The sequence below is a fragment of the Bubalus bubalis genome, chromosome 6 (genome assembly GCF_019923935.1).
Source record: "Bubalus bubalis isolate 160015118507 breed Murrah chromosome 6, NDDB_SH_1, whole genome shotgun sequence".
Classification (NCBI taxonomy): domain Eukaryota; kingdom Metazoa; phylum Chordata; class Mammalia; order Artiodactyla; family Bovidae; genus Bubalus; species Bubalus bubalis.
Genome location: NC_059162.1, coordinates 99,588,034 through 99,611,894, shown reverse-complemented (window position 1 = coordinate 99,611,894; position 23,861 = coordinate 99,588,034). Strand labels below are relative to the sequence as shown.

At 47.5% G+C, this 23,861-nt stretch overlaps 1 protein-coding gene and 1 non-coding gene across 2 annotated transcripts; one reads left to right on the top strand and one right to left on the bottom strand.

The window, feature by feature from the left end:
• The first annotated feature begins 1,704 nt into the window (after nucleotides 1–1,704).
• LOC112585814 lies at nucleotides 1,705–1,811 on the top strand. The gene has a single exon (XR_003110397.2). It is a non-coding gene; the product is annotated as a U6 spliceosomal RNA (small nuclear RNA).
• A 20,366-nt stretch (nucleotides 1,812–22,177) lies between these two features.
• Nucleotides 22,178–22,793, bottom strand: P3R3URF (PIK3R3 upstream open reading frame). Its single transcript, XM_025288822.3, has 2 exons — nucleotides 22,550–22,793; nucleotides 22,178–22,323 (listed from the first exon to the last, which is right to left on the bottom strand). Exons 1-2 carry the CDS (start codon nucleotides 22,791–22,793, stop codon nucleotides 22,280–22,282), a joined length of 288 nt encoding a protein of 95 aa, XP_025144607.2. The 3' UTR covers nucleotides 22,178–22,279.
• Between the last annotated feature and the right edge of the window lie 1,068 nt (nucleotides 22,794–23,861).

The following is a 23,861-nucleotide window of genomic DNA, read 5'->3' as shown; positions in this document are numbered from 1 at the left end:
TCAAAAGACAGCCCAGGGCTTCCCTGGTGGCTCAGTGGTAAAGAATCTGCCTTCCAATGCAGAGACACAGGTTCAATCCCTGGTCCAGGAAGATCCCACATGCCATAGAGCAAGTAAGCCTGTGCACCACAAGTATTGAGCCTGTGCTCTAGAGCCCGGAAACTGCAACTACTGAGCCCATGAGCTGCAGCTACAGAAGCCCATGCACCCTTGAGCTGGTGCTCTGCAACAAGAGAAGCCACCACAATGCAAAGCCCATGCACCACAACTAGAAAGTAAGCTCCCACTTGCTACAACTATATGTCAAGGCTGTATATTATCACCCTGCTTATTTAACTTATATGCAGAGTACATCATGCAAAATGCTGGGCTGGATGAAGCACAAGCTGGAATCAAGATTGCTGGGAGAAATATCAATAACCTCAGATATGCAGATGACATCACCCTTATGGCAGAAACCAAAAGTGAAAGTGAAAGTGAAGGTCACTCAGTCGTGTCCAATTCTTTGGGACTGGAACTGTATAGTCCATGGAATTCTCCAGGCCAGAATACTGGAGTGGGTAGCCGAAAGGGGATCTTCTCAACCCAGGGATCAAACCCAGGTCTCCCACATTGCAGGCAGATTCTTTACCAGCTGCGCCACAAGGGAATCCCAAGAATACTGGAGGGGGTAGCCTATCCCTTCTCCAGAGGATCTTCCTGACCCAGGAATCAAACCAAGGTCCTCCTGCATTGCAGGTGGATTCTTTAATAACTGAGCTATGAGGGAAGCCCCTGGCAAAAAGCAAAGAGGAACTAACGAGCCTCTTGATGAGCCTCTCCTCTTAGAGAGTGACAAAGGGCTTAAAACTCAACATTCAAAAAATGAAGATCATGGCATCCAGTCCCCTCACTTCATGGCAAATATATGGGGAAACAATGCAAACAGTGACAGACTTTATTTTCTTGGGCTCCAAAACCACTCCAGAGATGGCTGCATGGCATCACTGACTTCATAGACATGAGTCTGAGCAAACTCTAGGAGATAGTGAAGGACAGGGAAGCCTGGTGTCCTGGGGTCGCAAAGAGTCAGACACAACTGAGCAACTGAACAACAATTTGCCACAATTAGAGAAAAGCCTGTGCAGCAACAAAGACCCAGAACAGCCAAAAATAAATACATAAATAAGGAGACAAAACTCAGCTCAAATGACACCTCCTCCATGAAGCTTCCCATAGGTCATCTTTGAATTCCCAGAGCACTTTGCTAGTTATTCTCTAGGGCCTGCTCTGCTTTTTAAGACTGATGTTAACATACAGATGTACTCTCCCCATGGGACTGTAGGTATCTTAAGAAAGTCTTATCATCTAGTGTGCAGCATACAGTAGGCACTGGTAATCATTAGTTATTGATGCACAAACTGCCACAGACAGATTATAGGCTAATGAGAGCATGAATCAGAAGAAGAGAACTGGTATAGAGGGGGAACCACTAATCACTATCAAAAAAGAATGGTCAACAAGGCCAAAGGTGTAACTGTCTTAATGACAACAACTTACAAGGCCTGGGCCTTGTGCTACCTGTCACATTTACTCATCATATCCACTCTGTTATATAGGTACAATTCTCATCTGAATTATTTAGATGAAAAATTGAGGCTCTGGGAGGGAAAATTCTTTTTTTCAGCCACCAACCTTTTTGTTGGTCTATAAACACATCTTACAGTACTAACTTCGGAAGCACATATACTAAAATTGGAATGATACGGAGAAGATTAGCATGGCCCCTGTGCGAGGATGACACACAAATTCGTGAAGCATTCCATAGTTTTTTGTATTCTAACACATATGTATGGAATCTAGAAAAAGGGTACTGAAGAATTTATTTAGAGGGCAGCAATGGAGATAGAACTGTGGTGTTGGAGAAGACTCTTGAGAGTCCTTTGGACTGCAAGGAGATCCAACCAGTCCATTCTGAAGGAGATTAGCCCTAGGATTTCTTTGGAGGGAATGATGCTGAAGCTGAAACTCCAGTACTTTGGCCACCTCATGCGAAGAGCTGACTCATTGGAAAAGACTGATGCTGGGAGGGACTGGGGGCAGGAGGAGAAGGGGATGACAGAGGATGAGATGGCTGGATGGCATCACTGACTCAATGGACATGAGTCTGAGTGAACTCCGAGAGTTTGTGATGGACAGGGAGGCCTGGCGTGCTGCAATTCATGGGGTCGCAAAGAGTCGGACACGACTGAGCGACTGAACTGAACTGAACTGAATGGAGATAGATGGGGAAACAGTGGAAACAGTGTCAGACTTTATTTTTGGGGGCTCCAAAATCACTGCAGATGGTGATTGCAGCCATGAAATTAAAAGACGCTTACTCCTTGAAAGGAAAGTTATGACCAACCTAGATAGCATGTTCAAAAGCAGAGACATTACTTTGCCAACAAAGGTCCGTCTAGTCAAGGCTATGGTTTTTCCAGTGGTCATGTATGGATGGGAGAGTTGGACCGTGAAGAAAGCTGAGCGCCGAAGAATTGATGCTTTTGAACTGTGGTGTTGGAGAAGACTCTTGAGAGTCCCTTGGACTGCAAGGAGATCCAACCAGTCCATTCTAAAGGAGATCAGCCCTAGGTGTTCTTTGGAAGGAATGATGCTAAAGCTGAAACTCCAGTACTTTGGCCACCTCATGCGAAGAGTTGACTCATTGGAAAAGACTCTGATGCTGGGAGGGATTGGGGGCAAGAGAAAAAGGGGACGACAGAGGATGAGATGGCTGGATGGCATCATTGACTCGATGGACGTGTGTCTGAGTGAACTCCGGGAGTTGGTGATGGACAGGGAGGCCTGGCGTGCTGCAATTCATGGGGTCGCAAAGAGTCGGACACGACTGAACGACTGAACTGAACTGAACTGAATGGAGAAACAGACAGAGAATAGACTTATGGACATGGGGAGAGAGGAGGAGAGGGTGAGATGTATGGAAAGAGTAACATGGAAACTTACATTACCATGTGTAAAATAGATAGCCAACAGGAATTCGTTGTATGGCTCAAGAAACTTAAACAGGGACTCTGTATCAACCTAGAGAGGTGGGGTGGGGAGAGAGATGGGAGGGAGGTTCAAAAGGGAGGGGATATATGTATACCTATGGCTGATTAATGTTGAGGTTTGATAGAAAATAACAAAATTCTGTAAAGCAATTATCCTTCAGTTAAAAAATAAATTAATTAAAAACAAAAAACACACACCTTACATACTACCTCCTCAGAGCCTTTACACTTGTTCTACCCTCACCTGAAACATTCTTCCCCCAAGTATAGACAAGGCTTGCTGCCTCCCTTCTTATAGGTCTTTTATCAAATATCATATTATTAGGCTTCCTGTCTCCACCATATAAAAAGTGGCAAATAACTAACTCCCTGGCATTTCATCTCCCTCTCACTTGCTTTACCACCATATCACTTATTTCTATCCCTCATATTACATATTTTATTTTATTTTGTCTTATTGGCCACTCCCTGAGGCATGTGGGATCTTAGTTCCCTGACCAGGGATGGGAACTATCCCGCCGCCCCCCCCCCCCCCCGCCGCCCCCCCCCCCTCCGCCGCAGTGGAAGTACAGAATCTTCACCAGGGAAGTCCCTACATATTTTATTTATTTGGATATTTTCAATCTCTCCCCACTAGATTATAAATTTCACAGTCACTGGTCAGGAGCAAAGCCCAGATTCAAATCCAGTTCTGAATCTAAAACCAGATGACAAAATTATAGTCTTATGAGGCAAAGGAAACAGCTTTGGTCTTTATGGCCCTCAAAGACAAATGCCTTTGATCACAGAGGAAGCATTAAGGAGGCTGATTTCATCTTAATATGAGTACATAGTTGTTAGCTGGAGTTCTCTCTACCTCTTAAGAACCAAATAAGGGAATTCCCTGGCCATCCAGTGGTTAGGACCCCATGCTTTCATTGCTGAGGGTCCAGGTTCAATCCCTGGTCAGGGAACTAAAATTCCACAGCCAACTAGCATAGCCAAAAAAGCAGACAAACATACAAACAAACAAAAAAGAACAGAAAGTATTAGTCAAACCCTCATTCCCCCAAATTCCCGGAAACATTCCCAAACATTATTGGAAATCCCCAGGGCAATTACATTGCCGTAATAACCTGTCTCTGCATTCCTGCTTCCACTATCTGAATTTAGCTTATGGATTGCCTCACATCCCCTGTGTGTTATCCTTGTCCTGCACCTGGTCCTCAATCCTTTGTCATCAAAAACAATCGCTTGCTCCAATGCTTTGTGACCAAACTTTACTGAAGATTCATGGGACAGAGAGAACTTAGCACAACAGCAGAAGACCTTTGAAATTTAGTATTAGAAATTATTGTTCTTAAAAGCATTTCTGGTACTATGCCGTATTATTTGACTTTCCTTTCTCTTCTTTCTCTCCAGCCTTCTCTTCCTGGCCCCTTCAAATTCTCAAAAGCAAAAACAAACAAACAAAATGCCCCTTATCTTATTCAAATAATTTAAGCTCCTTCCTGCCCCCAACCTCAGCTGTCTTTAACCTCTTTACTTTTTTCTTTTGACTGTGCTGGGTCTTTGTTATGGCACATGGGCTCTGCATTGCTGCATGTGGGCTGCTCTCCAGCTGCAGAGACTGGGGAGTACTGTCCCCTCGTGGTGCACAGGCTTTTTGTTACAGTGGGTTCTCTTGTTGCAGAGCATGGGCTCTAGGGCACGCCAGCTCAGGAGTTGTGGCCCATAGGCTTACTTGCCCCACAGCATATGGGGTCTTAGTTCCTGGACCAGGGATCAAATCAGTGACCCCTGCGTCGGCAGGCAAATTCTTAACCACTTGGCCCTCAAGGAAGTCCTTAACCTCTTCCTTTCTAAAGCCACAGATTTGGCCAAAATACTTGTGAAACCATTTACCTTAGATTGGAACTTGAACCCACAGGCTGGGACTCAAACTAGGCCAAAACCTTGCTTGGGACTTGAACCCAGCCAAAACCCACAGTCCTCCAACAGAGATCACAGACCTAGTTTCAGAACCTAATGAAGTTCAGGTTTTTGATGTCTCATCGCAGAAAAAATTCAGTGAGCGACAAAGTGATAGGCAAGAAGTTGCTATATTGAGAAACACACCCCACAGAGTGTGGGCCATCACAGAGAGTGAGGGTGATAGCCCCCAAATGTAGCGTGGTTAGTTTTTATGGTTTGGGTAATTTCATAGGCTAGTGAGTGGGAGGATGATTTCAACTATTTTGGGGAAGGGGTGGAAATTTCCAGGAATTCGGCCACCACCAACTTTTTGATCTTTTGATGGTGCCTCAGAACTGTCATGGACTTCTCTAGTGGCTCAGAAGATAAAGAATCTGCCTAAAATGCAGGAGACCTGGGTTCGATCCCTGGGTTGGGAAAATCCCCTGGAGAAGGGAATGGCAACCCTCTTCAGTATTCTTAGCTGGAGAATCCCATGGACAGAGGAGCCTGGCAGGCTACAGTCCATAGGGTCATAGGCAGAGTTGGACATGATTGAACTACTAACACTTTCTTTTACTTCTTTCTTTGGAACTGTCATTGTGCCTCCAGGTGTATCATTTAGCTTGCTGATTGAGGATCAAGGTCTAGTCGAAGTTGACATGTCTGCCATCTTGGACCCATCTGATTCTAATCGGTTTATGTTGTGTCTTCAGGATATGTCATTCTTTCAAAAGTTGTCCTCTGCCCACTTCCCTCCTGTTTCACTTGGGTCATCCGATTAGAGTCTTCCCATCTTTTGTTTTAGTTTCAGTCATAGGGAGTAATTTTTATTTTTTGGGGGGGGAGTAATTTAGTTCTTCCAATTCATGAGGAAAAAAAACTTCCCTTTGATTTTGACTCTCCAGTGATGGTGATCCTCGGTGGCTTCAGCCTACAGTGGCTTGAAGCAGGCTCTCAGTTTCCCAGCCAGAGACTGAAGTCAGGCCCCAGCAGTGAGAGCACTGAACCCTATCTCTAGACCATGAGGGTCAATGACAAGATCTTGGCTTGTCTGATTTGCAGAAATAAATTTCAACAAAGAGACAAGTAGTAGTGAAACAAATAAAGGCCTTATTGGGGGAAAATTATGTGTGCATAGATATGTGTCACCAGATATGCAGATGACATTACCCTTATGGCAGAAAGTGAAGAAGAACTAAAGAGCCTCTTGATGAAAGTTAAAGAGGAGAGTGAAAAAATTGGCTTAAAACTCAACATTCAGAAAACTAAGATTATGGCATCTGGTCCCATCACTTCATGGCAAACAGATGGGGAAACAGTGGAAACAGTGACAGACTTTATTTTGGGGGGCTCCAAAATCACTGTAGATGGTGACTGCAGCCATGAAAGACACTTGCTCCTTGGAAGATAAAGCTATGACAAACCTAGACAGCATATTAAAAAGCAGAGACATTACTTTCCCAACAAAAGTCCGTCTAATCAAAGCTATGGTTTTTCCAGTAGTCGTGCATGGTTGTGAGAGCTGGGCTATATAGAAAGCTGAGCACCGAAGAATTGATGCTTTTGAACTGTGGCGTTGGAGAAGACTCTTGAGAGTCCCTTGGACTGCTAGGAGATCAAACCAGTCAATCCAAAAGGAAATTAGTCCTGAATATTCATTGGGAGGACTGATGCTGAAACTGAAGCTCCAATACTTTGGCCACCTGATGCGAAAAACTGACTCATTAGAAAAGACCCTGATGTTGGGAAAGGTTGAAGGCAGGAGGAGAAGGGGACAACAGAGGATGAGGTGGTTGGATGGCATCACCAACTCAATGGGCATGGGTTTGGGTGGACTCCAAGAGTTGGTGATGGACAGGAAAGCCTGGCGTGCTGCAGTCCATGGAGTCACAAAGTGTCAAACACGACTGAGTGACTGACCTGAACTGAGACAGATGTGGGTGGGTTCAGATAGAGAGTCATGCCTTTGTGGTAGTTTCAACCACTCATATGAGGCATTTCTTCTGTTTCCTCTGGCCAGTCATCGTGCTTTGCCTGGGTCTGAGTCTGTATCTGGTATATTTCTCAGTGTCCTCGCCTATGTGTACAAGTCTCTCTTAGCCAAGATGGATTCTAGCACAGAGGTCTATGTGACATCATCTACTATGGGGTGGTGCCCCCTCCCTTTTGGGCCCCTGAGGAGACATTCTGTGCAGTGTAGTCAGGAAGGTCTTCTTGACCTCAGGAATGAGAAATATGTGGTCTCTTTTTTTTTGCTGTTCTTCTTACTGGGTTGTTTTTTTTTTTCTCTTTTACTTTTTTCTTTTTTTTAATTGGAAGAAAATGCTCCACAATACTGAATTGTTCCTTTGTCTTTTATCTCAGCTCCTGCCATTATCTTATCTTGGAGTATCTTCCCACAGGGAACACATCTATCTCCCATCTCAATGGAAGATTACCTCTGTAAGTAGTGAGTACCCCACCCTTGGAATTACCCAAGCAAAGACCTGATTCAAATACTTGGAAGATTTATATTATAGAACATGAATGAAGAACACTGTAAAGACCCTTCAAATTTCGAAACCTATGATTCCGTAACAATTTGGCACTTTTTTCTGAACACCATGCAAAACCATATGACTTTTTCAATTGCATATAACAGAGAACTAGTTCAAATTGGCTTTAAAGTGGGGAGGGGTGGATTAATTACCTCATGTACAGTAAGGTAGCTGAATCCAAGTGCTCAAAGTCTTCAGTATATCTTCCCCATTTCCTGGCACCACTTAACTAGTCTTGGCTTCTGTCTTACATGGACTCTCCCCTTGGTTGGCAAAAGTCACCAGTCAGTTCCAGGCCTGCATTCTTTAGCTTCACTGTCTCTATTCCCAACTCCCTAACAGGAGAGATGGCCTCTGCCTCCCAGTTGTTCCAGTCAAAGGCCTTCATTGCCCCACTTGGATGAAATGCCCATCACTAAACCAATTCCTGCAATGATTGACCATGCCAGGGTCTTAATGCCCATCCCTGGAATTCAGAGGTGGACATGGCTCATTAGAATCACATTGAAACAGGAGGGAAAGGGGACAGGGCACAACCTTTAAAAGAATTAAAACCGTCTATCTCAGACTGGGACTTGAACCTAGGTGCTGGGACTCAAACCAGGTCAAAACCCAGTTTGGGACTCTAACCCATGTGGCTGGGACTGGAGCCCAACCAAAACCCACAGTACTGGTTTCAGGACCTAATGAATCTCAGGTTCTTGATGTCTCATCGCAGAAAGAATTCGATGAGAAACAAAGTGATTTCTTCAGAAATACACTTCATAGACAGAATGTGGGCCATCAAGGAGGATAAGTGTGGCAGCCTTGAAATGAAGTGTGGCTAGCTTTTATGGGCTCAGTAATTTCCTAGACTAATGAGTGGGAGGATTATTCCAACTATCTTGGGGAGTTCAGTTCAGTTCAGTCACTCAGTCATGTCTGACTCTTTGTGACCCCATGGACTGCAGCATGCTAGGCTTCCCTGTCCATCAAAACTCCTGGAGCTTGCTCAAACTCATGTCCATTGATTCGGTGATGCCACCCAACCATCTCATCCTCTGTCATCCCCTTCTCCTCCCGCCTTCAATCTTTCCCAGCATCAGAGTCTTTTCTATCGAGTCAGTTCTTCGAATCAAGTGGCCAAAATAATGGAGTTTCAGCTTTAGTATCAGTCCTTCCAATGAATATTCAGGACTGATTTCCTTTTGAATTGATTGGTTTGATCTAGCAGTCCAAGGGACTCTCAAGAGTCTTCTCCAACACCACAGTTCAAAAGCATCAATTCTTTGGTGCTCAACTTTCTCTATACTCCAACTCTCAAAACCATGCATGACTACTGGAAAAACCATAGCTTGGCAAAGTAATGTCTCTGCTTTTTAACATGCTGTCTAGGTTTGTCATAGCTTTTCTTCCAACAAGCAAGCGTCTTTTAATTTCATGGCCGCAGTCACTATCTACAGTGATTTTGTAGCCCCCCAAAATAAAGTTTCTCATTGTTTCCATTATTTCCCCATCTATTTGCCATGAAGTGATGGGACCAGATGCCATGATCTTCATTTTATGAATGTTGAGCTTTAAGCCAACTTTTTCACTCTCCACTTTCACTTTCATCAAGAGGCTTTTTAGTTCCTCTTCACTTTCTGCCATAAGGGGTGGTGTCATCTGCATATCTGAGGTTATTGATCTTTCTCCCAGCAATCTTGATTCCAGCTTATGCTTCATCCAGCCCAGCATTTCACATGATGTACTCTGCATATAAGTTAAATAAGCAGGGTGACAATATACAGCCTTGACATACTCCTTTCCCAATTTGGAACCAGTCTGTTGTTCCATGTCCAGTTCTAACTGTTGCTTCCTGACCTGCATACAGATTTCTCAGGATGCAGGTCAGGTGGTCTGATAGTCCCATCTCTTGAAGAATTTTCTGCAGTTTGTGATGCACACAGTCAAAGGCTTTGGCATAATCAATAAAGCAGAAGTAGATGTTTTCCTGGAATTCTCGTGCTTTTTTGATGATCCAGTGGATGTTGGCAATTTGATCTCTGGTTCCTCTGCCATTTCTAAATCCAGTTTGAACATCTGGAAGTTCACGGTTCACATACCATTGAAGCCTGGCTTGGAGAATTTTGAGCATTACCTTGCTAGCGTGTGAGATGAGTGAAATTGTACAGTAGTTTGAATATTCTTTGGCATTGCCTTTCTTTGGGATTGGAAAGAAAACTGACCTTTTCTAGTCCTGTGGCCACTGCTGAGTTTTCCAAATTTGCTGGCATATTGAGTGCAGCACTTTCACAGCATCATCCTTTAGCATTTGAAATAGCTTAATGGGAATTCCATCACCTCCACTACCTTTGTTCCTAGTGATGCTTCCTAAGGCCCACTTGACTTCACACTCCAGGATGTCTGGCTCTAGATGGCCTTACAAATAGCTGAGATAAGAAGAGAAGCTAGAAAAAAAAAAAAAGAAGAAGAAGAAGAAGAGAAGCTAGAGGCAAAGGAGAAAAAGAAAGATATACCCATTTGAATGCAGAGTTCCAAAGGATAGCACGGAGAGATAAGAAAGCCTTCCTCAGTGATCAATGCAAAGAAATAGAGGAAAATAGAATGGGAAAGACTAGAGATCTCTTCAAGAAAATTAGAGATACCAAGGGAACATTTCATGCAAAGATGGGCACAATTAAGGACAGAAATGGTATGGACCTAATGGAAAGAGAAGATATTAAGAAGAGGTGGCAAGAATGCACAGAACTATACAGAAAAGGTCTTCATGACCCGGAAACCACAATGGTGTGATCACTCACCTAGAGCCAGACATCCTGGAGTGTGAAGTCAAGTGGACATTAGGAAGCATCTTGGGGAAGGAGTGGAGATTTCCAGGAACTGGGCCACTCCCACTTTTTGGTCTTTTGATGGTGCCTTGGAACTGTCATTGGAGAAGGCGATGGCACCCCACTCCAGTACTCTTGCCTGGAAAATCCCATGGATGGAGGAGCCTGGTAGGCTGCAGTCCACGGGGTCGTGAAGAGTCGGACACGACTGAGCTACTTCACTTTCATTTTTCACTTTCATGCAAAGGAGAAGGAAATGGCAACCAACTCCAATGTTCTTGCCTGGAGAATCCCAGGGACGGGGGAGCCTGGTGGGCTGCCGTCTATGGGGTCGCACAGAGTCGGACACGACTGAAGCGACTTAGCAGCAGCAGGAACTGTCATGGAGCCTCTGGTTGTGTCATTTAGCTTGCTGATTGAGGAAAAAGCTATAAGAAAATAACCCAAAATACAGACAAAGATATATGTACAAAGATTTTCATCACAGCATTTTTATAATAAAAAAGAAAGAAAGAGGGACTTCTCTGATGGTCCAGTGGTTAAGAATCCACCTTCCATTGCAGGGGACATGAGTTTGATCCCTGGTCGGGGAACTAGGATCCCACATGCCATGGGGCAACTAAGCCCTCGTGACTTGACTAGACAGAAGCCTACAGGCTGCAGTGGACGATCTTGTGTGCTGAAGCTAAGACCTGACATAACCAAGAAGATAATAAAAAATTAATAAATATTTTAGGAAAGAAAGAAAGGAGGGAAGGAAGGAAAGAAAGAAAAGGCCTGTATGTCTAAGGATGGGGGAGTGGTAAAAATGTATATATATGGTAACTCCATATACTAGAAGATTATGCAGTCATTTAAAATTTTTTTAATGGTTTTAAATCAAGAGATAGTTCTTACAATTTTATTCAATAAGAAAGCAAGACACAAAATTGTCTATGCAGTATATTAACCATGTAAAAGAAAACTACATATGCCCAGGAATGAAAAAAAGGAAATACTTTAAAATGTTAGCAGTACTTCTCTCTTGATGGATGCCTGATCTTTTTCTTTTTTTATTTGCTTGTGTTATCTACATTGACCAAATATTATTTAAACATTTGTTTTCTCTTTTAAACTACCCCTTCTCAGCTCCTAAATTTGGCCATCCCTTACCATGGCAAGTTATTTGGACACCTGGAAAAAAAAACACTTGGTAAGTGACAGATGAAGGTTAGCAACATTTTTTTGTGTGTATCTTAAAAATTCTCCCCAACCATTCACAGAAAGATCAGGGTTTTTTTTTAATTGTCAGTCCTCCCTTAGAAAGAATTCATCACTTCGTCACAAGAGGTTTTTTTAAGTAAAACAAAACCTGGGAACAGAACAGAAACTTGTGCTGAACCCTGATATAAAAATGAACAGGCTAACTAGGATTCCAGCGGCCAGTGAAGTACCAGTACAGAAAGGATGCTCAGGTTGATGGATGCCAGAGATTGAGGTAGAAGTACCTGCATTTCAGGCCTGAAATGACTGAAGGAATTCCAGCCTGCCAGTTTTGGGGCTCTGTGGACACATTCTGCCTAAAGGCCCCTCAGATGACAAGGTCTCCCTCACCTCAGGCAGTGGCTGATTGCCAATGACCACTGGCTGGAAAGACAGACGAGATTATGCTTCTATGACCTCACATATTGTACCATCTCCAGGAAGTTTCCCTGCCTCCTTCCTGAGTCCCCAGAACCCCTCTAGACTGCATTTCTTTCTCAAGGAGCCATGGCTGTGGTGCTTTTCCATACCCTCTTAAATCTAATGTCGCCACTGATGATGTGGCAGCTGGAATTGTGAGAAGACATCACGCAGAACTTTGTTCACTTCCAAGCTCTGACTCTCAATTCCTGAGCCTCAGCTTCCTGAGCTATAAAATGGACACAGTAATCTCCACAGCACAGAGCACTGGCGCCCTCCAGGCACGCATGCTAAGTCGCTTCAGTCGTGTCCAACTCTTTGCGACGCTGTGGACTGTAGCCCACCAGGCTCCTCTGTCCTAGGGATTCTCTAGGCAAGAATACTGGAGTGGGTTGCCATGCCCTCCTCCAGAGGATCTTCCCAACCCAGGGATTGAACCCACATCTTTTATGTCTCTTGCATTGGCAGGCAGGTTCTTTACCACTAGGGCCACCTGGGAAGCCCACTGCCCCCCTCCAGGGACTCTCTATGGGAACGATTTGACAACTCAGTCCTCACGTTCCTATAACATGATTGTGCCCAAAGAAACTGCTGAGCAGTCCAGAACCACAAAGGAATGCTCCCAGGTCTGGCCCACTGGTAGCAGCACCCCCAACCCAGCCTCCCCACACAGATCTCTACCCAGTTCTGGCCAAGGAACAGCCAGCCAGTAGTGCTGGAGACACCCCTCCCATCTTATGGACAGAGTAATTGCCGGGTGGGACAACAGGACCTCAATTATTGAGGGTCTGTTCAGAGGTCAAAGGCATGCTGAAAACTGAACTCAGATTCCCCTCAAATGTGTTACTCTTTCTGATCCCTTGATCTCTGTCTCAGAGAACAGCAGCACCCTGGGGACCCAAGTTAGAAATCAAGATCTGCCTCTTATTCAATCTCTCAAACCCATCCACTTCTTCCCACCCCACCGGTGCCGCATAGTTCAAGCCATTACCCTTCTCCTCACAGGTCTCCTTGCCCCCACACTGCCCCACTAGGAACCTATCTCCTCCTGCCTCTGCTGAAAATTCAACAGTTCTTAGAAAGGAAACCAGCCTCAGGAACTGAGCCTCCACCTTGAACATCTGGCCCCAGCTTACCTTTCTAATCTCATCTCTTTCCACTCCCCACCTCACGCCTCCTTATTTCCCCCAAATTCACTCTCACGTTTCTCACCCACCTGCTCCTCCTCCTGCTGTCCGCTCAGTCATTAACATTCTTCCCTTCTTCCTCTTCCACCAACAAGCTGCTACTCATATTCTAAGACTCCACTCTGATTTCCACTCTTCCAGAAGACTTTTTGCTCCCCATCCTCACCCCCAAACTAGGCTATGTTTTCACTGCTACAACTTGCTGAACACTGTTCCAAGCACCTTTGCTGTCCCAACTCATTTAATCCTCAAATCCACGGACCCTGGCCTAGGTTTTCTTCTTCTTTTTTTAAATCTATTTGGCAGCATATAGGATTTCGTTGTGGCTCATGGGCTTAGTTCATGTAACTCATGTAGCTCATGCCCTGTGGCATGTGGGATCTTAGTTCCCCCACCAGGGATGACACCTGAGTCCCATGCATTGCAAGGCAGATTCTCAACCACTGGACCACAGGGAAGTCCCTGTTATTCTTAATTTTACAGATAAGAAAACTGAGGCTTGTAGAAGTTAAAGCAAATTTTCCAAGGCCAAACAGTAAGTAGGCTTTGTACGGCTGAAAACTAGGTCTACTGTTTTTTGTTTTTTAAATAAAAAGAGCTGTATTGTCCTTTTCTGATTATAAAAGTAACAAGAAAAAAGCAAATGCAGTCCTCTTTTTGTCAATGTGTTGAGTATCCTTGGTCAAGGATGCAGTAGTCATTCAGTAAATGCCTCTCCTTATACCTATACATACATGCTGATTTGTATGGATAGCATTTCCTATAAACTGCTCATACCATTCTGCAGGTCTGTTTCCTTAAGTTGGAGCCCCAGCACCCAGCACCCTCCACCCGCCTTGTCCTCTCTTCTCTCCTCCCCCAGCAGTTTCAGACTCTCAGGCCTCAGATGCTTGTAACTCCAGCTTTGGTTTCCCTGCGGAACAGTGATCTTTCAAATTCGGTCTTGGTGTCCAAACCACGTCTGTACCGAGACCAAGCCACGCTCAGGCTTGGGGCTGCCCCTCACAGGCCACTCATATACCCACCACGATCTCCACCGCTACACATGGTCCCGAGTCCAACACCCTCAAATCTCTCCAAAACCTCAGGCGCGGAGCTGAGTTCCAGCTGCCCACCCTTCACACTCCTAGCTGGGTTCTTGGTGGTGTTCCAGACCACTGCTTCCGGCTCCACATCAGGCGTTCCGGTGCGTTAATTACAACCCTGCTCCCACCCGCCCCGAATCCCACCCCGGGCTCCCACCGCCACCTTTATCCCAGGGCTGCCGCGAAAGGCACCCCACCCACACCCCACCCCGTTCTAGGCCCTGGCTTCCCCGGGTCAGGGCCGAGGAAGACACTTCCAGCCCAGCTCTGGCGCCGGGTGCGTCCGGCTTTACGGAAGAAAGTCCGGGAATAATCCAGAGCGGATTTGCATCACAGCAACACTGGATAGGCTCACAGCCTCCAAACCCCTAAAGCGGAGGAAGTCCCTCTCTCGTCACCGCCCAGTGGCCGGATCGGAGGCTGTGAGGAAGTGCAAAGGAAGCTGCTGAAGGAGGTGTGTACACTGGCCGGGAAAGGTGTAATCGCTTCCCCTTTGCTGGGCCCGACCTCTGGGCCTGGGTCCTGTCGAGGCTAGGATTAAAGGAAAAGCTGGCGCCCTGGGGTGGTGACAGTCTAGCTGCCCCCACCCCTACTGCTAAGAGTCTCCCAGCCCTGGTCTCCTCAGATTGGCCTTCAACTGCTTCTGGGTCCTGTATCCCTGTGGCCTCCACCTCTGTGATTGCGCACAGAACACAAACAGCCCTGAGCCTTGTATCACTGGGCATCAGATTTCTCTTCCTTCTGGGATAATTCATTCATCCCAGGTGGCCAATCGGTGCCCCCTCCAGAGGCTGCTCTTGCCGTTTCTCAGCCAGGAATGTCTTTTACGCCTTTGCATCAGCTAAAACGTTGTCCTTTCTTTAAGTCCACCTTTAAAACCACCTATACCTTTTCTTCGGAGAAGGCGATGGCACCCCACTCCAGTACTCTTGCCTGGAAAATCCCATGGATGGAGGAGCCTGGTGGGCTGCAGTCCATGGGGTCACTAAGAGTCGGACACGACTGAGCGACTTCACTTGCACTTTTCACTTTCATGCATTGGAGAAGGAAATGGCAACCCACTCCAGTGTTCTTGCCTGGAGAATCCCAGGGACGGGGGAGCCTGGTGGGCTGCCATCTATGGGGTTGCACAGAGTCGGACACGACTGAAGCGACTTAGCAGCAGCAGCAGCATACCTTTTCTTTCTTTATAAATATTTATTTAATTGGCTGCACTGGATCTTTGTTGCTGCATGCAGGATCTTTGATCTTCACTGTGGCATGTGGGATCTTCAGTTACAGCATAGAAAATTTTAGTTGTGGCATGCAGGATATAGTTCCCTATCCAAGGATCCAGCCTGGGCCCCTTGCATTGGGAGCATGGAGTGGTAGCCACTGGACATCCAGGGAAGTCCCCCACCTATATATTTTCCATGAGGCCTGTAGAGGTCTGTGCCCTGCCTCTGTAAGCTCCCAGTATACAAAATCTGAACCTTTTAGTCCTGACATCTCTGTCAGTGTATCCACCAAGCAATCTTTGGCAAGTCCTGTTCCCTTTCTGGACCTCAAACTCTTTCCTCACTCTTACAGTGAAGGATCTTTTAGATGACTACCCCCACCCCCACCAGGTGCCCCTAGTCCTGACCCTATGAATCAGTGACTTCCTTATTTCTCAGCCCCCGATGATGACCCATCTTTGGACAGACCAGGGGTAGGTATCTAGCTGAAATCCTTCCACCTCCTTTGAGTCAGTTACCTGATGCAGTTGTGCACATTGCTGAGTCTTGGTGATCCAAAAAGTATTGGGATTCTCAAGGTAGTGAGACTAGTGCCAACATGCCATGATGCCATCCCAGCTGGAAAGTCCCATGCCGCAAGCCCTGGAGGCCTATCAGTCAGCTCCAGCTTCAGCGGGCAAAGGCTAGCCCATCCCAGAAAGTCAAGAAGCCTCCATTCACAGCCCCTCCCCAACATATACACACTATCTCCAGGAACAGTGACAGCAGCCTCTCAACCAGGACCACTCTCCAACCCAACCTCCTCACATTCAACCCAGTCCAGCTAGCTCCAATCTGAGCTGGAGCATACCCAGAGTTCCCAAGACAAGGAGTCTCAGTTCAGCTTTTTCACAGTATGAGCTGTCAGTCCTGACTGCAAACTTTTCTAAGTGGAACTTGTCACCTTTCAGAGCCGGCTGGAGAGACTACTTCTCCCTGAAACTCTGATCCATGGGCTTCCATTTTACCAAATGAAGCCGCATGAAATAATGCTAATCTGAAATCACAGCGCTCAGAATTAAGACAGACCTGGTTGAGATTCCACTTCTACTGCTCTCTAGCTGAATGATTTGAGGTTATGTTATTTACCCTCCCTGAACCTCAGTTCCTTCATCTATAAAATGGGAGCAATGATTTATATACACAGGGTGTTTGTGGGCATTGCGTAAGATGCCCAGTGATGCGTGTTATAAAAACACTCATCATGGACACTGACACATATAGCATGTCGTGAGCACCATTTCTATTCCTTCTTCCCTGCCTCCTCCCCGAAGCTGCCAGACACTTTCTCTGGAAGCTGAGAATGGAGATATCTGAAGCTGAAACTGCTCTGGATGAAAGCAGGACTATAAAATACTAAAAGTTGCACTTAGGACCCAATTAGGACTTCAAAAAAAGAGCAAAGGAGGTTTGGGGCCTAGAGAGGGGACAACATTTACCAAAGAACACACAGCAGGTGTAGGTAGGTAGAGCAGCAGGCAAGCAGAGAGAGGGAGGCAAGTGGGAGTGTGGGTAGAGGTCAAGGCTGAATCCAAGGACAGGCAGCTGAGCAGGAGGATCTGCATCAGACATTGCCCCATTTCCCATGCCCAGAAGGGCCTGGCATTTGCCTTTCTCTGGAGCCACTCCTTCTGGGTTCCTGAGTTTGCAGTAGTTTCCCAGAAATGCTAGGTAAATATCCCTGTTGTTTACTGAGTAACCAACCCCATAATCAGACAAGGGTCCCCATACAAAATGTTGCCTCAAACTTGGCTCCTTCCATAGAGATGCCCGCCCCCAACAGGCACCACCCCAGACAGACGCCCTCTACAAGGTCCCCTATCAGGGCCTTGCTGGGGGCTGTGAGCCCCACCCTACAAAGTGGCTTAGGTGTACATCATGTTTCTCCAAGATCAGCATCTCTTTAGAAAGGGGTTGCTCCTGCCAGCAGCCCCAAGAAAAATGTAGGATACGAACTATTTTCTGTTTGGTACCTTTCTGGCAAAAAACAAAAAACACCAGCCATGGGTCACCCATTCCAATGCGGTAAATAGTCTTACTAACCTTTGAAAATGTCTTGAGCTGATGTTCACCCCAATCCTGGAGAAGCTGGAGGCATTAGGGCCAGTGTATTTTGCTACTTCATCTTTCTTTAGGTTGTATTTTCTTTGTTTATATAGTTCCCCCTCTCTTCTCACTGCCACTTCATTCCCCTCACCCTCAGGAACCAGGAATGTGTCCTTATGAAAGAGGTCTGTCTTCTGTCTGGTTTATTGCAGGTGTGTTACCTCAGCTTAACTAAACTCATGTGTCCCAAGCTCTGCCTCCTCCTTCAAGTTCATGTGAGAACTACTGTGCGCATCCCCCGTGGGGAATTCCCAGATTTAGACCTCCACCCTTTACTAATTGACTTCTCAAGACTTCCATCTCAAGGATACTTTAGCCTTGTCATCTGGGACTCACTGATGCCAGAATTCTGTGTTTCTAAGATGCTGTTACCTGCATTGCACCATGCTAGAATTCTGTGATACTAAGATTCTGTGACTATGGAGTCTATGCATCCAGAATTTTGTGATTTTTGTTTCATAAATTTGTCATTGACATGATGACAACAATCAGAAGTCACTTGGCATGAGTTTCTTGTGTTTGTCCTCCAGAGAATGCAAATATCTGCTCTAGGTTCTTATCTCTGAATTCGCTGAAGGCAGAGGAAGAAGCCAGCTGGATGGGTCAAGGGTAGCATTCCTACTTCACCTGGGGCTGCCAGGTATGAGACATGCCCTGGGAAGCTCAGTCTTAGGCCCATGCACTCAGTCCACCCGCCTCCCCTAAGCCTCTCAAAGAAGGCTGAGCACTGAAGAACTGATGCTTTTGAACTGTGGTTGTTGGGGAAGACTCTTGAGAGTCCCTTGGGCTGCAAGGAGATCAAACTAGTCAATCCTAAAGGAAATCAACCCTGAATATTCATTGGAAGGACTGATTCTGAAGCTGAAGCTCCAATACTTTGGCCACCTGATGTGCCAACTTATTGGAAAAGACCCTGATGCTGGAAAAGATTGAGGGCAAGAGGAAAAGGGGATGACAGAGGATGAGACTGTTGGATGGCATCACCAATTCAATGGACATGAGTTTGAGCAAACTCTGGGAGATGGTAAAAGACAGGGAAGCCTGGCGTGCTACAGCTCATGGCGTTGCGGAGTCGGACACGACTTAGCAACTGAACAACAACATCTGAGGGCAGGAGGAAAAGCAGGCTCCTTTACAGCCCTCCCACCCAGCTTCCTTTCCTCCCTGGACTGCCTACAGGTCCAGGAAAAGAAAGTTTACTGGGAGACTGGCCTGCCCAAATGGGCAGAGAGGGAGGGTTAAGCACAGGGCAGGGAGCCAGTGGAGGAGATATGGGAGATCCCCAAGGGAGCCCTGCAGCTTTCCCTGAAGGTGAGGAAGGAACATAGGCCGGAAGTGGGGGTGTGGATGAGGGCACTGGTAAGGGTGGGGTAACCGGTATTGCATTGTGGGGCTGGAGCTGGGCTTCCGGCCATTGACCCACTGGTGACAAGGGACCTCCATCCTGGCGCCCTAGGGGCTGTCTGGTCAGCCCCTACCCACTGGCTTTGTGCTCCTGTGCCTGAGTCAGACTCCTAGGAAACAGGAGTTGCCCTCCCCCAAGGGCAGGAGTTGGAAGTGGAGAAACTGATCCTCCAGAGCAACTTTCTGGGAGGGGCCATTGAGGCCAAGAAAGGGGCAGGAGTTTCTAAATGTCACACCAGAGAATGGAAACTCTGGGCTCCTGAATTCAGCCCACACTCTCCAAAGGGTCCCAGTATTATAAAACGCTCCCCCAATGAGACCATTTGGCCACACTCCATGCTAGAGGATAGGCCCACCTCCAGGCCTCCTGCCTGTGGTCTAGACCTCTCCTCCAGCCCTGCAGCCCAGCTGAAGCTGCCAAACCCGATTTTCCAGTGGTTGCCCCAGGCTGGGTAAAGCAGGAAGCCCTCCTCCAGGCGTGAGTCCTTCAGGCCACAGGCATCCCCTCCCCACCTCCTGATGTCATCCCCTGCTTCTTCTACAGCAATGCCACCACCGCTTCCTCCTCCACCTGCCTGCCATCTCCCCTGGGCTGCTCCCTGAGCAGGGGCATGTGTGATCCGGCACTACCCCTCTCTGGGCCTTCAGTTTTCTCATCTACAGATGGGGAACACTGCACTGCCTCCCAGGGATCAACTGTGGGGAAGCTCCAAAGGAAAGAATAGCAGTGGACCACCATGTGGATGGTGGGCTGGTACAGTGTTGGGAGCACAGAATGGGGTGTGAGAAGGAAGCAGGGCTTGGTGGAATTCTGGAGGTGCAGTGGTTGGGCTGAGAGGTATAAGGTAAAGGGAGTGTGTCCTTCTGGTTTCCTCAGGTCACCTCTATGAGAGACAGACCATCATCCCAGCCTGAATGCCCTCGTTACCAACTCAGAGCACTTGCTGCAGCTCAGGGCTGCACCTGTGTGCTCTGTTTAATGTCTGTCTCCCACCGAGCTGCAACTCTAACCAGGAAGAACTCCCACGGTCCTGCTCACTGCTCTATCCCCAGAACTTGGCATCCTCCCTGGCACATAGCAGGCACTACTGACGGAGACATAATTTCAGATTGAAAAGCAGGAGAGGCACCCTAGGGGCTGGAGACCAGCCAGGTCAGCTCACCTAACCCAGGCCCCTTCTCCGGGCTGCCATACTGCCCAAGCCTCCTCCTCTGGCCTGGGAGACCGGTGTTCTCAGCTTCCAGGGAGCCATGACTGGGGTGGGAGAGAGTGAACCAGATTAGCTATCCAGGGGGTCACCTAGACTAGGATGAGGGGGACCATTGGCTGTGGCTGTCTCTGGGAGCTTGAAGGGGAAGGAGAGTTGGGAACCTGGTGGGGGAGGGGCAGTGAAGGAGCCGTCATTGCAGAGGAAGCTAAAAATAGCCAGAAGAGATGATGTCATCGGGTTCCCACAGCTAAGCAACCCCCTCTCTCTCTCACACACACACATACACGCGTGCGCGCACACACACACATCCACACACAATCTCACAGCCCCAGATACACATAGACACAAGTGTGGGCAGCACACACACACCCCCATACACGCACTCTCTCACATAGGGGAAGGGAGGCTTCTGGGTCCCAGGGCCACAGGGGCAGGGAAGTCTGCTGAGTGTGTTTGCATGAGTGTGTGCCTGTGTTGGCATGAGCAGGATTGCAGGTTTCAGTCTATATGCTCGTGTGCTGTAACCAGGTGCATGCATGTTTGCGTGTGTGTGCTCATTTGTAGGCATGTGTGTGTGTTGTTACCTGTCTCAGGTGGGAAGGTTTATATGTATTTGTGTCAGTACATACATCTATTTATAGGGGTGTACTTGGCATGTACTTGCATGCAAGTGTGAATTTGTTACATTGTTTATCTGTGAGTATCAGTTGTGTTTATATGTCTGCATGTGTTCCTGGACTGTGTCACATGTCTTTATATGTGTGGGCATCCTTGCAGGCTTTGGGCACTAGCTAGTCAGCCTCCGGCTCTGACTGGGGGTTCAGCACCTTCCCCCAAACCCTGAGAAGCCTCATCCTCCACCAGTGCAGTCTGGGCACGATGTGTCAGTGAATTCTCTGCCCCGCTCCTCCTCTCAGGTCCCGGTCTCTGGCAAGCCTTAGAGTGGAGGAAAGCAGACACAATTCATTTTCTCCTCACAGGCTTCCCAGGGGGTCAGGCCAGAGGTCTCTCAGTCCACTCCCACCCCCGCCCTCCTGGAACTGGAGCCAGACCTCGGGACACTGGGACACTCACTCACTTGTGCATGAAGTGACACATGACAGACAGTCCCTCACAGTGTTTCCTGCCTCTGAGACACAAACTCCACGGAGACACACCCCACAGAAACCCAGTTACACCCGATGACACATGGGCGCACACGCAGAAATCCAAATGGAAAATCCCCAGGCCTGAGTGCTTAGCACCCTCCCCCTTCCTGGATGCTAACTCAGTCTCGCCCCACCCCCAAACGCCCCAGCTCAGCTGTTAGTCCGGGAAAACACCGACCTCAGAGAAGGGCTGTGGGGGCTGAGGGTGGTGCACCCCCTTGGAAGCTAACCCTTTCCTACTTCCGGGTGACCCCATCCCTCTCCTGGTGGAGCAGATGTCTGCCTCCCTGGCCCATTCATACCCTCACACACACACACCTTGACACACAGCTGGCCACAGAGACACACTCATCGCAAAGGCACACTCAGCTATGTCTGCTTCAAACTCCATTCTCTCTGTCTCACTCACACTAACCCTCACAGGCACACAGAGGCACATACATCTCACACTCAGACACTCATTACACTGGAGCAGTGCAGTCTGTCTTTCATACCATCTTTTTCTGATTTATCCCTCTACCCTTCTCCCCAGTGACCCAGGTCCCTATGCCTTCCAATATGTCTACGGAGACCCTTTTCCCTGTTCTGATGGGAGTGCAAGGCAGGAAGGACCCCTACCTCACAGGCCAGAGCAAAAGCTGAGGCCAAAGATGGTATGTGTTGCTGACCTTGTTCTGTCCTTCCAATGTCTTCCTGTGATGCCTGCTGCTGCTGCTGAAGCCTGTCCCTGGGAGCATTCAGCCCTAGCCCTGCCCTCATACCCTCCATAGTCAGCTGGAAGCACCTGGGAGTGGAGGAAAGCAGTTGGAGCAGAAAGGACTGTATTTGTCTGCTATTCACCACTCGTGGCCCTGAGGAGATGAAGGTCCGGAGCCAGCCAAGCTTCTGGACTAGTTTCTGGATGTTTCAGAGGATCAGAAAGCTGCCAGGTTGACAGAGGTGTCTGAGAACTGAGGAGAGAAGGGAGAGGAAAAGAGTGTGAGGAAGCTCCACTGCTCTTAGACTCGCCCATTTCCCCAAGCCGTCCACTTCAGCTAACACGTCCTCCTCCATTATGGCGTTCAGACTCTGGGGTGCTAGAGTGCCTGCACAGGGCTCACGTGGGTAGGACTTCAGTGGCCCTGTTCTCCTCCCCCACCCCACCCCACCCCACCTGGGCTCAGGCCCTCAGCCTACCTTGCAGTGCAAGGATCAACACCCTGGTGGTGGCAGTTTGGGTATTGTTGATATCCGTGGCCACACTGGCAAGATTGGTGGTTACATTGGTGCCAGCTGGGCCTTGCCGTTTCTGCCGGTACCTTCTGTGGCTACACTTGAACATCGTGGGAAAGCGGGGCCGAGGCCAACCCATGCCTGGCCGGCGGTAAGGGGAAATTAAGCCCCGGGGCCGAGGGGCACGGACAAGCTGAGAAGGCCCCATGGGTGCAGTGAGCTTCTGTAAGGTGCCTGATGGTGCTACTGGCCAGGGCAACGTGGCCTCTGTGACATACAGAGCTTGTGTAGGGGTGATGCTCTTTATTACAGAGCCTGGTGCCCAGCCCCTCCCTAAGGGTTTGACTCCATCACAATTCCCTCCAGGGATCCAGCCTCAGAGACAGAAAACTTCAGTTTAGCCCCTTGGGAAAGGAACTCTGAGTAAAAAATTCACTCCCTCACCTTTTCACTCATCCAATGTTAATAATATTAACATTGTTTACTGAGCACTTACTATGTGCCAAATATGGTGCCAAGTCCTTCACAAACATTACCTCATCTAATCCCACAACAACCCCACAACAAGGAGATTCTATCATTATTCCTATTTCACATACAGTCCATTATCATTATTTGTGGTTCAGTTCAGTTCAGTTGCTCAGTCGTGTCCGACTCTTTGTGACTCCATGAACTGCAGCGCGCCAGGCCTCCCCGTCCATCACCAACTCCCAGAGTTCACTCAAACTCATGTCCATTGAGTCAGTGATGCCATCCAACCATCTCATCCTCTGTCATCCCCTTCTCCTCCTGCCTTCAATCTTTCCCAGCAGCAGGGTCTTTTCCAATGAGTCAGTTCTTTGCATCAGATGGCCAAATTATTGGAGTTTCAGCTTTAGCATCAGTACTTCCAATGAATATTCAGGACTGATTTCCTTTAGGATGGACTGGTTGGATCTCCTTGTAGTCCAAGGGACTCTCAAGAGTCTTCTCCAACACCACAGTTCAAAAGCATTAATTCTTCGGTGCTCAGCTTTCTTTATAGTCCAACTCTCACATCCACACATGACTTATGTAAAAGCCATAGCTTTGACTAGACAGACCTTTGTTGACAAAGCAATGTCTCTGCTTTTTAATATGCTGTCTAGGTTGGTCATAATTTTTCTTCCAAGGAGCAAGCATCTTCTAATTTCATTATTCGTGGTAGTTATGTTCCAATAAAGTCACTACAATCATGGTATTAGCAAATATTTAGCCAATGCTTTCAGGAGAAATACAGGATTAGATTCATACCAAG